A 14076-nucleotide genomic window follows, 5' to 3' on the forward strand; every position below is an offset into this window, starting at 1 on the left:
TCCAATCTAGCGACCAGAGGTATGGCTCCATTTCCTTGCGCGAAATGTGGAGGAGGTGAAGATGATCTCCACGTCTTCCTTCTCTGCCCCTTTGCTTCCCAATCATGGAGCCTACTACCAGTTTATGAATTTCCGGATGGTTCAAATAGCTCCATGGAGAGCTTATTTGCAAATGGTAAGAAGTACACCAATCTGCCTCCGGTGGGGTGTGATACCCCTGTCTGGCCCTGGCTCTTATGGAACCTTTGGAAAGCTCGAAATAAGTTGTGCTTTGAAAACAAAACCTTCACGGAGTGGGAAGTTGTGAACAAAAGCGTTATTGATGCGAAGGAGTGGGCTGCTGCTCAACTGCTCGCTGAAGAACATAACCACATATCCAATCGACAAGGTTCTCCTCCGATCATTTCCCAACCATCTCCTGGCCAAGTTCTGTGCCATGTGGATGCAGCTTGGGATCTTCGTACTGGTAACTGTGGCATAGGGGGTCTGTTTTCGGGACTGGAAGACAATAGGATCCAGCCCCTTAAGGTTTCTCGTTCTTTTGTTTCATCAGCTCTCATGGGAGAAGCTCTTGCTGTTCGTTTGGCGGTGATGACCGCCTCCTCGTCTAACGTCCGATCGCTGATAGTTCTTTCGGATTCCCAGGTTCTTATCAACATGATTAGAGCTAAGGAATCACGCCCGGAACTGTTTGGCATCTTGTTTGACATCTATCATTTTAGCTTATCTTTTGAGGATATTTCCTTCCATTTCATTCCTCGCTTATGTAATGTTGCTGCTGATAAAGTGGCTAAGGCAGCCCTGGCATCTGTAAACTCTACCTCCCTAGTCGGAGGGTGACTCTGTTTTTCTTAATTAAATGAATCGTAGTTTGCTCAAAAAAAAAAAACTTGATCAGCACTTTACTTGTGTTCAACGTAAATTCATAAACCGCTGGTTTCATAAAAAATATCTCATGTATATTTTTTTATGTTTTGTAATTTACATATAGAGTAGAGTATATTATTTTATAATATAAATGTTTGAAAATAATTTTGTTTGTACATAATAATATATTAAAAATTTATAATTTGATGCAATATTATGTAATTATACTATTCATATATTAACATATTATTTTGTTAATTTATTTTAAAGTGAAACAACACACTAAAAAATTTAATTTTTTGCATTAATTTTCTATGAATTAATTTGGTAATATTTTGTTTTCTTGAAAATTGAATTCTTCGAATTTTTATATTTGACAATACTAAATTTAAAAAGAAACGAAAATAATGGTTTCCCCATTAAAGTAAACTTATTAATATTCATACAATATTAATAATGGTCAATATATGAAAATCGATTTTGTTAGATAACCTTTGGAATTGTAATTAATTATTTAAATTAATTTTAAATGTAGTGGCTGAATCTGTAAATAAAAAAAATACAAAAATGAAGTACTTAATTTATTGTAAATACAATGGTTAAATGTGTAAATAAAAAGAAGTATGAAAAATATTGTTATCTATGTTTTCCAAACAATCTATATTATTAAAACTGGAGTATTTTTTTGTACTGTTTGGTATAATCTATATCATTTATAGAGTTATCTATGTTTTCAAAAGTACCAAAAGGTATTTGAGTAATAATATAGATTTGGTACTCAATCACCAAAGAAGTGGAAACTTTTAGGCGAAAGATAGATCACCTAAAATGTATTTCAGTCGCAATAAATAGAAAAAGTTTCATTATTAATTTTCTTACTTACCTATCATAAATTGTATGGTATTCTAAAATTTACTGCCTGATATATGTAATTTCTACAATTTTCACAATAGTGAAAACATAATAAATGTTTACAGTTCAATTTATTATTATTTTAATTATAAACATTTTCGGTAACTATCTATCAATAATATTTAATCAATTTAATTATTTTCAATTAAAATTTATTAAACATTTATAATTTATTAATATCAATAAATGGACTATTAATTTTAAAAATCTATAAAATCTAGTTTTGTGGAAAAAGAAATAAAATTTGATTTTAAGGGAACATATAGAGTATTTAAAAGTCTAAAACATATAATAAAATACTTAATAAGGTGTTGAGAAAATCAATATTACCTAATAAGCTCCTTTTGAAGTGCACCGCCTTGTTTAGTTCTTCTATGGGACGTTGCACCAAACCCCGTGGTGACTCCATAACTGTCCGTGCCACGGTTCATGCTCTCCATCACCCAGTCGCTACTCGCCTTAACTCCGGCACGAGCCTCCTCCGCCAGCTCCACCATCACTCCTCCGCTAGCAACGGCGGCAACTTGACCAATCGTCAGCGTCTCTCCTCCTAACCTCACCGCCCCTTTTCTGTGATCTTCCACCATACGTTTCACCTCCTCCAAGTGGCTCCCTTTCAAAGCTTCCGCCGCCGCGTTCCAGTTCAACGGATCGGCGGAGACAGCGACGACGTGGTTGTTGTTTTGTTCGCATAACTCCATGATCACCGAGTGTAAAAGATTGGATCGTTTGAACAAATATTATACAAAACAAAAGCACTGAAAATGTGTGTATGTATCAACTTGCACGTTGAGCTTACAAGACGATTGGTTTATATATTTTCTGATTTTTATATAATTAAAATTACAAAGGATTGCAAAGGAAACTTTATTTGATTGCAAATAAATTTTCCTGAGAGAAATGTGAGCGACAATGGAGGTTTTAAATAGAGGCAAAGAGTTGGTGAGAACCAAACGAGTTAGTTGAAATGTGTCTACAGCCGTCGGATGTTCCTTGCAATCTGGCGGATGTGTGTCAGCCACGTGGCTTACATGATATGTGAGTCTGCTTACTTGTCGATCTGGAGCGTCAGGTCTCGCCAGAGATAGGGACACGATGTTTGGTGCGAGTGTGAGGAATACCACAGAACCAATTTCACAATATTCATATCAATTTTTCCTAACCATGTAAATTTATTTTATATTTTTGTGATTTTTCTTTTCTTGCATGGAATGTTGATAAAACGTTAACTCTTTTAATTTAAAAAAAAAATCGGGTAACGTCATTAATAGCTCATATACCAAATGTTATCCAGATCGTATAATTTATATATGGAATGTCATTTGTAAATGGCCAAATTAAAATGTGTTTATGTTGGTTACACTTATGACAACCCAAGAACAAAAACAACAAGGTGGAATTCATTTAGTTTATAAATGAGTTTTTACCTAAGGCAAGTTAAAGATTTGTTTAAAACTTGACACGAGATTCTTTAAACATTTTAAAACAATGGAACTAAAACAATGAAACATGTTTGATAAGTTGATTGAATATGCATGGTTCGAGTATAATTGTAATCATGTCTGATTCTTTCTAGTGTAAACTATACATAGGCAATCGAAAAACCAAATAAACAAAAACAACACAAAGAAACGATCAGATCATTGTTCAGTGACTACTTTTTAATTGTCTAAACACTTGTGTTATTGTCTCTTTTTTTTTTGGTTTTAGATTTCATATGTAGTTTAGACTACAAAGAATTAACCCTGGTTATAATTATACTCGAGCCAAATTCCATCAACTAATTAAACATAAACTTGTTTTAGTTCCATTGTTTTAAAATGTTTAAAGAATCTCATGTCAAGTTTCAAAGTTCAAACAAATCTTCAACTTGCATTATGTAGAAAAGCTTATTGACTTTATGGAATGGAAAGCCTAGTACGCATCATTCTCTTCCTTATAGAGATTGCGAAAAGCTTACCACCAAACACATAAATTGATTGACAATGAAATAAGTAAATATTATTAAAGAAGTTGATAATGGATAGAGTTGGTGAGATTTGGGTGAAAGCCTTTTCTGCCTCTCATCCTCTTCACCAACCATGCACATACCTCTCGCCTATCTTATGGTAGGACTTGTTAGCCAGTAGAACTACTAGTATTATATATAAGTCATGAAAATTATGATATAATATGTATTATTGTTTTCATCTCTAACAAAAAGCAAGATATATACAAACCAAAACTTTTTCGAATAATATGGAAGAAGAAAAGTAGACTCCATATTATTCATTGAGTACTATGTTTTTTTATAAATAAAGTGAGCTCACTCAATGGATTAATTTCGATATAATCATTTTAGATACTTCCACCTCAATATTTTTTCTAGAATTATACTATAATAGTTACATAAATTAAAGATATTACGATCCAAATTGAGTGTACATGACCGACAGCACACTATATACAGACATGTTAAAATGAAGTGTTTTTAAATAGCTTCCAAACCAAGTGATTGGTACGTTAGATCACATGCATTTTTTTTTTCTTCTTCTTTACATTCTTGTATAAATTGAAGTAAAAGTGTAAGATCATATGTATTATAACATATTCTCTATGTGTGGTTGATTCAATAGGTCAAACTTTAATTAATTTTTGTTATACTTACGTTCAAAGACTTGTCATACATATATTGTCAATGACTAGTTATAAATCTTGAAATACTATAAAAAAGAATCTTCAAATTTTATTGTACAAAAACATTATTATTGAAGCAGGAATAATTGTCGAGGGGACCAGGGGTGAGGATTTGATGACCTCAAAGTAGAGAGGATGAAAGACGAGCATAGGTGAGGTCGGTTCAATCTCTGCAGCCACATGGCTAAGACTTTTTCATTTTATCCTTGTGGTTAGGTAAATGTAAACCAATTAATGAGTGTCTTTTTGTTTGTCTACCTGCATTGCATCTGGTACAGGAGTCTTGTTTCTGTTAACCGAGAATTTTATATCTTGTTTGGTTCGGTTTTCTTTCATTCTCAGTCTCACCCATCCATTAACCAATACACAATTCCTTACCTGAAATTTTCTTTTGATACAAATCTACTTGAAAACTCTTGGTCAAGCCTGGGTAGGCATGTTTAAAATTAACAACTCTAGATTCTAATCGAAACTGATATCTTGCATATTTACATTGTTTTATCCATTTATTCATGTGCATTTTCATCATATAGATTAGGATTTAGCCATGTCTAGGTTGCATTTTGCATACATATGTCTCTATTAGGTATTGGAGTACCACATGGAGTTCTTGGAGACATTTGGAGGCGTTTGGAACTCAAAAGAGGTGATTAAGGTGATCATTGGACGAGCAATGCATGGGAATGACTTACCGGAGCGACGCCATGAACTCGCTCGCCATTTACGCTTCGGAGCGACCTCCTAGAGCGACAAAGCGAAGTCGCTCCAGCTCCTAGAGCGACCTCACCACAGCGACACCCAGAGGTCGCTCGGGTTGTGTCGATTTGAGAGCGACGAACAAACCGGGAGTGACCTCCTAGAGCGACACCCTAAGGTCGCTCGCGTTTGTGGTTTCTGAGCAAGCCGGGAGTGACGTCTTCAGAGCGACACAGCCAGGTCGCTTGCGAGGAGACGACCCGGGAGTGACATCTTCAGAGCGACACAGCCAGGTCATTCGCGAGGAGACGATCCGGGAGCGACGTCTTTGGAGCGACACAGCCAGGTCGCTCGCGAAGAAATGACCCGGGAGCGACCTCTCGCAGTGACGTGCCGAGGTCGCTCCGCGTCTATTTGTTTGGACGAATTCATGTTTTCTCAAGGGCCTTTTTGTCATTTCATTATGCACGTTTTTACTTTTCAAAAACCTATGTTTTAAGTACCTTAGGTGGCGACCAGAGGCAGAAGAATCTCTCTTTTCTGAAGAACAACTAGTAAAACTTCTTTTGATTGAGATTTCATTGCTTTCATCTTGTGTTCTTGTTGATTTCTTATCTATTCCTCTACATGATTAATCTGAAATCCAATATGAGTTTAAGAGGAATCATGGAGATTAGTGAGTAATCACCTTTTGAATTCATGGGTTAGGGAGATTAAGGGTGATTAGGTTAGTTCTAGGATGTTTTAGTGTAGATCATTCTTGTTCCTTGCTAGTAGAGTATTCCTAATGCATCTTCTGAGTTGGCCACTCAAAAGTTGATCAATAGGCATTTCCCACTTATACCCATGAGTTCTCTTTTCCCTTAGTCAAGAAAGTATCATTATGTAATTGTTTTCTAGTATTAGTAGTAGTTTAAAACTCATCTAAATCATTGGTTGCACTTAGATTAAGTGAGTACTTGCATTCTCGGTGCTTTGATATCCCTCAGAACTGGTTCGACAATCTTTTATACTACAATATTTGTCTTAGGAGCCTTGAAACTCCTAACATCAGAAACTCACTCGCTATAACTCATGATTCAATAGGTCAAATTTTCTTTCGATAGAAATCTACAAATAGGCATGTTTAAAATTAAAATTAACCACAAAATTCTTCAAGTCTTCTTGGAGCATCATAGGAAAGGACTTCACTGCTGCAGTACAGTCTTTCTTTAGCAAAGGTTTCCTGCCAAAGGGCCTCAATTTCACGATCCTGGCTCTTATCCCTAAGAAGGATTCGACGATAGAGATGAGAGACTATCGTCCAATCTAGTGTTGTAATGTCATCTATAAGGTGATATCCAAAATCATAGCGAACAGATTAAAAGGTACGCTTCCTCAGTGCATATCTTATAATCAGTCAGCGTTCGTTAATGATAGGCTACTAGTGGAGAATTTATTGCTAGACACCGAAATTGTGAAGGATTATCATAAAGAGGATATATCACCCAGGTGTGCGATGAAGATCGATATCGCTAAAGCTTTTGATTATGTTCAGTGACTTTTCCTCCTAAATACCTTGAGAGCCTTAAATATGCCTGAAGAATTTATCCACTGGATTCAGCTATGTGTCTGTACGGCTTCTTTTTCGGTACAAGTCAATGGAGAATTGGCAAGGTTCTTCAGAAGCAAAAGAGGTCTGCGACAAGGGTGTGCGCTATCTCCTTACCTATTTATGATCTGCATCAACGTGCTATCACATATGCTAGACAGAGCTGTGGAGCGCAAGCTTATTGGATATCATCCTCGCTGTAAGAATATTTTGCTCACACATTTGTGTTTCGCAGATGACCTGATGGTCTTCACAGATGGAACAAAGCGCTCCATTGAAGGGATTCTCACAGTTTTTGCTGAATTTGCTGCCATATCTGGTTTAAATATCAGTATCGAGAAATTTACACTCTATATTGCTGGAATCTTAGAGTCTCTGGAAAAAGAGCTTCTCAACAGCTTATCCTTCTCATCAGGTACCTTACCAGTTCGCTACTTGGGGCTCCCACTCCTCACCAAGCGCATGACGGTTACTGATTACATGCCCCTGGTTGAGAAAATAAGGAAAAGGATGAGCTCGTGGACATGGAGGTTCTTATCTCACGCAGGACGGCTCCAGCTTATCAGCTCGGTTATAACTAGCCTCGCAAATTTTTGGCTCTCCGCTTTCAGACTACCTGGTAGCTGCTTGAAAGAGATTGAAAGTTTGTGCTCAGCCTTCTTATGGTCTGGTCCGGATCTCAAGACCACAAAAGCCAAAGTCAGCTGGAAAGATGTTTGTCTGCCAAAAAACGAAGGAGGTTTGGGGCTGAGACCTTTGAAGGAAACCAATAAGGTTCTTTGCTTAAAACTAATATGGCGCATTTACTCTTCTCGATCTTCTCTTTGGGTCAAATGGATTCAGTGTTACTTGATTTGTAAGGGTTCGTTCTGGTCTGTAAAAGTGAGCACAATATCCGGATCTTGGATGTGGAGAAAATTGCTCAATCTAAGGGAGCTAGGTAAGCAATACCTTCGAATGGAGGTGAAAAATGGGGAGAGAACAACATTTTAGTATGATCACTGGTCGCGGTTTGGGTGTCTTAAAGAGGTGTTGGGTGAGGGAAGACTCATTGATCTAGGCATTGCAGATAATGCCACAGTGGCTGAGGTGCTTATAAGTCACAGAAGAAGAAGGCATATAGTTGATGTTCTCAATGAGGTGGAAGTGAAGATTGAGTTACTCCGGCAAAACCTCTCACTAGAGGAGGACATTCCTTTATGGAAGCAGGCAGACGACAAGTACGCCAGCAAGTTTATCACAAAAAAACGTGGGAACAGCTGCGGGTCCCTAATCAAACCTGCACTTGGAGTAAGGGAGTGTGGTTCTCTCAAGCGACGCCAAAGTACTCTTTCCTGCTTTGGGCAGCTTTGAGGGGAAGATTACAAACATGGGACAGAATGCATCAGTGAAACATAGCTGTGAATACAACTTGTGTACTGTGCAATGCAGTCCAAGAATCATGCAATCATCTCTTCTTTGGATGTCGTTACTCAGGCCAGATTTGGAAGACTCTTGTTAGAAGGCTTATGCAGAATGCTTTCACAACAGATTGGAACGAACTGATCGGAATTATATCCAATCCTAGGTTTACTCCAACAAAAGCTTTCATTTTGATGTACACATTTCAAGCTACAATGCACACGCTATGGTGGGAGCGTAATCTTAGGTGTCATGGTGAACAACCACGAGACATACATTGCTTGACAAAGATTGTGGACAAGACTGTAAGGCTCAGGCTATTATCAGTTAAAGGGAAAGGGCATAGGTACCTCGATGAAAGCTTGACTACATGGTTCGAGTTCAGACAAGATCCATGAAGACGGTTTTAGAAAAGATGCCAGTTTTTTGTATTCTTTGATTCTTTAAACACAAAGAAAAACAGAAGCACTAGATATACATAAGTTTTGATTGAATAAATTTTATATTCATTCGAAAAAAAAAATTAATAACTCTAGATTCTAACAGAAACTCACTTGCTATATCAAATAAGTAGACGTGGTAGCGATATGCACTTGATTTAAGTATTTCACTTTCTTATTCCTCGTCAAAGCTTTTTCTTCATTCTAGAATCCAACTGTCAGAATCGCAATGATGATCCAACGGCTGATGAATTGTGGATTAACCCCAAAAAAGTGTTTTATGTGTGTTTGGTCGGGACACACGTGGATAATAAAAATAATAGGCTTTTAAAACAAATCTGGCCCAACATTTTGAAGCCCTATATTGTTTTTCGGTCTGCCAACTTTCTAGTTACGTAATGGCTATTGTCCATGCATCATGAGAGAATATATATCACGCATGAGTCACCACACCAAATTCAGTACGTAGCACATTATATAAAACAAATTAAATAGCTAGGCTGAGAGTCCATGAACATAACCATACTTGACACATAATACATGTCACTATGCCGGCAGGGGCGAAGCTACGTTGTTGCTTGTGTGTGCAAGTGCACCCATAATTATTTTAAAACTTTCATGTTAAACATAGATATTATAACTAAATTAGTCCAGCCGGTAAGGAATGCACCCACTAATTATCAAAGTCGGAAGTTCGATGCACCCACGATCACAGTTTTCTACATATAATATATTTTATCATTTTTATGCACCCATTAAAAATGTATCCTGGATTCGCCCATGTATGCCGGTATAAGTTCATAACAACTACCACATACAGGAGCGTCCCTGAAAATGTTCGGGGCCATAAACATTTTAATAACATTTTAACACTTTTTTTTCATAAATTTGGGATTTTTTCCAATATAAAATTTTAAAAAAAAATTTAGAGACTCTAGTCTAATGTTTCACTTCGCTATGCTCAGGACCCTTGCATACACATTACACATAGCTATCACGTTAAATTCTTAGGTTTTAGAATAAATCTCATAAAATATTGTATAATTTGGAATAAGGTTTAAGTTTCTAATTTGAATACTGGATATGTAATCGTGGCTGATTACTCATACGTTTATCTAATAAAACATGTGTGTTATACTGATTTAAACCACAAAAGATCTTTACTACAAACTTTTGAAATAATTTGACTTGTATATGAGTAAGATGGGATGACCCGAATTGAAATGAATGGAACTGGTCTTCGTGTCCTTAGAGCATGATTATTGGAGGTTCTTAGAGTAGAGTTCTTAGCGAAATATAAGAAACCGTCTCTTAATTTTTAATTAAAAAAGTTAAGAACCGGTTCTTAAAAAAAGATAAGAACCAGCTTTTATTTAAGAGCCGGTAGCTGATTCTTAGTTTTTTTTAGTTAAAAGTTAATTGACGATTTCTTATATTCAGCTCCATTAATCATGCTCTTACAATTGCTACTCGCAAAGGCTATTTTTATAATAATAATTGACTTTTATGAACTGTCGTAAACTAACCTAAGAATATTTCATGCTGAGTTTTGATTCCTTGTGAACAGCAAAATCAAAACTGCGATATAATTATTAAAAGTTCTTAGTTATGAGCTTATGCCATATTTATTTATACAGCAAGCTCAAAAAATGACATATGAACTAACACATGTAAGCAAATGATTGATTAGGACAAGTATTTTATATTCTTAAACACAATATTAATGCACTATATTTTATTATCATAAATCATAATATTAATTAATGCACTGTTTTATTATATTGGTTGATACTGCCATGAGGAGATCTCTTCTTTAAATCTCTTTTTGGTAGTCTTTTTATGTCATTCTAATTTATTAGAAGAGAAAAAAGTTGTATAGTTCCGTAGACAGTTTTTATGAGTTATCTGTCAATAATAACATATCTATTCTTCTCACCACATGCCTAATAAAACTAAGCGATGTTTCCAAACATATACATCAACAAGAGAAAAATAGATAATTAAAAGAAAATTTTCGGTCATCTGATTGTAAGATTGTATTATGACTTGCTCACGAATCGTTCGTCTAAAAGTGGATATGGCTAACTTACGCTAATCCCCATAAAGCAGAATCACGGCCTTCTATGATCCTCTTTGCGTACTTTAACTGCATGCACTTCATCTAATTGTATTCTCAAAAAAAAAAAAAAATTAGTTTGATTTGTTTCAACATAAAGCTAACAATTATGTAAATTGATATAGATGTGACAATTACAAATATACACCCTTTTCAATCAAACCTTCTTGATATTTTTAAGTACCAATGACTTTTAGAACTTTACATCGCTTCCAAATATTGGTCTAAAGTGGATCGCAAAACTTCAGTTTGACGTTAGCAATTTCTACATAACTTAAACTATACATGAATCTAGATTACGAATAGTCGATACAGTATATTTTCAACCTGTTGTATGCTTTCATTCTGATTCTAGAATTTTCATCCACCAACTTTTTTTAATCTTTCTGAAAAAATATTTGACTTTTTTCGCCCACCAACTTTTAATTATTCTTGGATAAACTCATTACGTTTTGTTGTTTAGTGGGAGTTTTATTAAAATCCGTGGGTTATATTTTTCATAAAACGAGTTTATATATCAAATATATAAGCAACAACAAATTATATTCTATATTGTTGGTACTCGTTGGAATACGACGTTTTGTATGTATTTGACCGTTAAGAACGACCCCGTTGGCTATTTGATCAGTTCTCCCTTTTTTCATAATATAATAGTATCCAATAATTTGAAATTCTTTGTTCTTAGTTAGTCATCCCTATGAGTAGATTGGTGTCATCAAATATTTTAATCTATAATTAAATCCATAAAACAACTTGTCTATACCGATGGCATTATGATATGACAACTTCATTTTTGGATTTTTTTTTTTAGTTGAAGTTTGAACCATATAACTAGTTCCGGGCCATGCAGTCTTTTACCAGAAAAAGAAAATGTTTGTTTCCGGTTCAACCCACCAGATTGTTAATCTAAGTTTAGCTGGAACCCAGATAATAAGATTGTAGCATGCCAGATAGAATACATCAATTTGTGAGTCAGATTAATGAGCATAGAAAATATTTGTCAAATCACTAATTTAACTTTTATAGTTGTTGATTAAGACACAAATTCCATATAAGGGAGATTAATATGTCATTGATGCAAATGATTCCAACCAAGTGGATTAATACAAAAAACATTAATATTATTTAGGTATTTTACCAAATCATATTTAATGGGAAAAGGGATCTTGTGATGCAAGCAACATATAAACGCAACTCAAAAGATGGGTTTGGCCAAAGAAGTCCCTTTCTCGTTCTCCCACACGTCTCCCTAATTCCATCCCTCTATCTCGACCAAGAGAGAAGAAAACCTCAAGAAACTTATAATTTTCCAAGAAACGTCTCTCTCTCTCTCTCTCTTCCAAAGAATAGTATGTTAATGTCTTTGTCTTAAGATATATACTCTGTCTCAAAGGAAAACCTTACAACAACACCCATAAAACTCCTCGACTACTTGATCTCTCTCTTTCTCTCGCCTCTAGCTAGATAGGTACGCAGAGGGTTTTTTTACTGAGAAAAAGTTTTGTCTTACCCTCTATATGTTTCTCATCTATGTGACTTGATCAACAAGTAAATGATGAGACAGAATCTGAAAAAAGTTGAACAGATCAAACAAGACGAGTCTATGAAGATGTTTCCTTATGCCTTCGGTTTGAATAATTCTTCTGGGAACAGCGCAAAGAGATCTAAGCCTAAGCTTGTATATCTTCTTCTCTTCACACTTGTCTCAAGTTGTTTTGTCTTTGCTCCTCACCTCTTTTATTTCCCTTACCCCTCTGCTCTCTTTCTCATAGGTATGATTCTTTTATCTTGTGTTCCAAGTAACTCACTTCTGTCTCTTTTTTTTTATTGTTGTTAACCTATACTACTTTCACTTCATATGTCTTTGCAGATTCTTCTATAAAAGAGATTGAATACCAGGTTTCACAGAACATTACAGAACCTCCCAAACCGTCTAAAAATGGTTAGTATACTTAACCCTATGTTTCCTACCATTCTTGTTGCTTCAAGAAAAGGGTTCTCAGTGTTTTTTTTTTCCTCTGGTGATTATACAGAAGAGAGCATATCATGTGACAGAACCGGTTACCGTTCAGACATCTGTTTCATGAAAGGAGACATCAGAACACACTCTCCTTCTTCCTCCATCTTCCTCTACACCTCCAGTGATGACCATGTCTCCCAAGAAATAATCAAACCATACACAAGAAAGTGGGAAACTAGTATTATGGACACCATCGGCGAGCTGAAACTTGTGAAGCTTTCCGGCGATAAGCATAGCTGCCAAGTCACCCACGAAGTGCCAGCCGTGCTATTCTCCACCGGAGGATACACCGGAAACCTCTACCATGAGTTCAACGACGGGCTTATACCTTTGTTTATAACATCTAAACGTTACAACAGAAAGGTTGTCTTTGTAATTGCTGAGTATCACAAGTGGTGGGAGATGAAGTACGGAGATGTTATCTCTCAGCTCTCTGACTATCCTCTCATTGATTTCAACAAAGACAAGAGAACTCACTGCTTCAAGGAAGCAATCGTTGGTCTTAAGATCCATGGTGATTTAACTGTGGATCCTTCTCAGATGCAAGGCGATGCAACAACAACCATCACTGAGTTCAAGAACCTACTTGATCAAGCTTATAGACCAAGAATCAACGTACTGGACGCCGCAGAGGAGCGTCGGTTCAAGGGAAAAGCAGCAAAGAGAAGAAACGCTAAGAAGCCTAAACTAGCTTTGTTCTCAAGAACCGGGTCTCGAGCCATAACAAACGAAGACCAGATGGTGAAACTGGCTCAGAGGATAGGGTTTCAAGTCGAGGTTTTGAGACCTGACAAAACAACGGAGCTAGCAAAGATCTACAGAGTTCTCAACTCAAGCACAGTCATGGTTGGAGTGCATGGAGCAGCAATGACTCATTTTCTGTTCATGAAACCTGGAGGTGTCTTTATTCAGATCATTCCACTAGGGACAGATTGGGCAGCAGAGACATACTATGGAGAACCGGCAAAGAAGCTTGGTCTAGACTACATTGGTTATAAGATTCTTCCAAGAGAGAGCTCACTGTATGAACAATATGATAAAAACGATCCAATCCTAAGAGACCCAAGAAGCATCACTCAGAAAGGATGGCAGTTCACAAAGAGGATATACTTAACCAACCAGCAAGTGAGGTTAGATCTGAGGAGATTCAAGAAGATTTTGAGTGATACTTATGCAAAATCAAGTAGATGACCTGTGCAATGTGTATTACAAGTTGTTGTTGTTGTAACTGTAGAGTCTGCACAAAAAACAGTAAATGCAAAGTTCTTTTGTAACGATTTAAAATGTGACCGTGACATTAATGAATTCAATGATATTGAGACAAGAACACCAAACTGCTAAGAATGGGTTAAACCAG

General features: G+C 36.2%; 3 protein-coding genes across 4 annotated transcripts in view; 2 read left to right on the plus strand and 1 right to left on the minus strand.

The window, feature by feature from the left end:
• LOC106294585 (phenylalanine ammonia-lyase 4) overlaps positions 1-2673 on the minus strand; it is a 13809-nt gene extending 11136 nt beyond the window's left edge. Inside the window, exon 1 of one of the 2 annotated variants that reach the window (XM_013730188.1) lies at positions 2110-2673. In XM_013730188.1, the coding sequence (XP_013585642.1) occupies positions 2110-2480 (371 nt within the window). In that variant the 5' untranslated portion in view covers positions 2481-2673. The remainder of the gene's footprint in view (positions 1-2109) is intronic. The other variant, XM_013730189.1, reaches the window with a different exon arrangement.
• A 4051-nt stretch (positions 2674-6724) lies between these two features.
• Positions 6725-8541, plus strand: LOC106292378. The gene is made up of 3 exons (XM_013727970.1): positions 6725-7682; positions 7770-8066; positions 8174-8541. Exons 1-3 carry the CDS (start codon positions 6725-6727, stop codon positions 8539-8541), a joined length of 1623 nt encoding a protein of 540 aa, XP_013583424.1.
• Positions 8542-11948: 3407 nt separating this feature from the next.
• Positions 11949-14029, plus strand: LOC106343191 (protein O-linked-mannose beta-1,4-N-acetylglucosaminyltransferase 2). The gene is made up of 3 exons (XM_013782342.1): positions 11949-12471; positions 12570-12641; positions 12733-14029. Exons 1-3 carry the CDS (start codon positions 12252-12254, stop codon positions 13908-13910), a joined length of 1470 nt encoding a protein of 489 aa, XP_013637796.1. The 5' UTR covers positions 11949-12251; the 3' UTR covers positions 13911-14029.
• Positions 14030-14076: the final 47 nt, after the last annotated feature.

The sequence above is a fragment of the Brassica oleracea genome, chromosome C5, assembly GCF_000695525.1.
Source record: "Brassica oleracea var. oleracea cultivar TO1000 chromosome C5, BOL, whole genome shotgun sequence".
Lineage (NCBI taxonomy): Eukaryota > Viridiplantae > Streptophyta > Magnoliopsida > Brassicales > Brassicaceae > Brassica > Brassica oleracea.

Excerpts from the sequence above, each read along its gene's own strand:
- LOC106343191 (XM_013782342.1), top strand. The coding sequence starts at position 12,252 with ATGATGAGACAGAATCTGAAAAAAGTTGAACAGATCAAACAAGACGAG. Across the intron at positions 12,472-12,569 it reads CTCTGCTCTCTTTCTCATAG|ATTCTTCTATAAAAGAGATT; the intron begins GTATGATTCTTT and ends ATGTCTTTGCAG. Across the intron at positions 12,642-12,732 it reads TCCCAAACCGTCTAAAAATG|AAGAGAGCATATCATGTGAC; the intron begins GTTAGTATACTT and ends GTGATTATACAG.
- LOC106292378 (XM_013727970.1), top strand. The coding sequence starts at position 6,725 with ATGCCTGAAGAATTTATCCACTGGATTCAGCTATGTGTCTGTACGGCT. Across the intron at positions 7,683-7,769 it reads GCTCAATCTAAGGGAGCTAG|AGGTGTTGGGTGAGGGAAGA; the intron begins GTAAGCAATACC and ends GGTGTCTTAAAG. Across the intron at positions 8,067-8,173 it reads TTCTCTCAAGCGACGCCAAA|TCCAAGAATCATGCAATCAT; the intron begins GTACTCTTTCCT and ends TGTGCAATGCAG.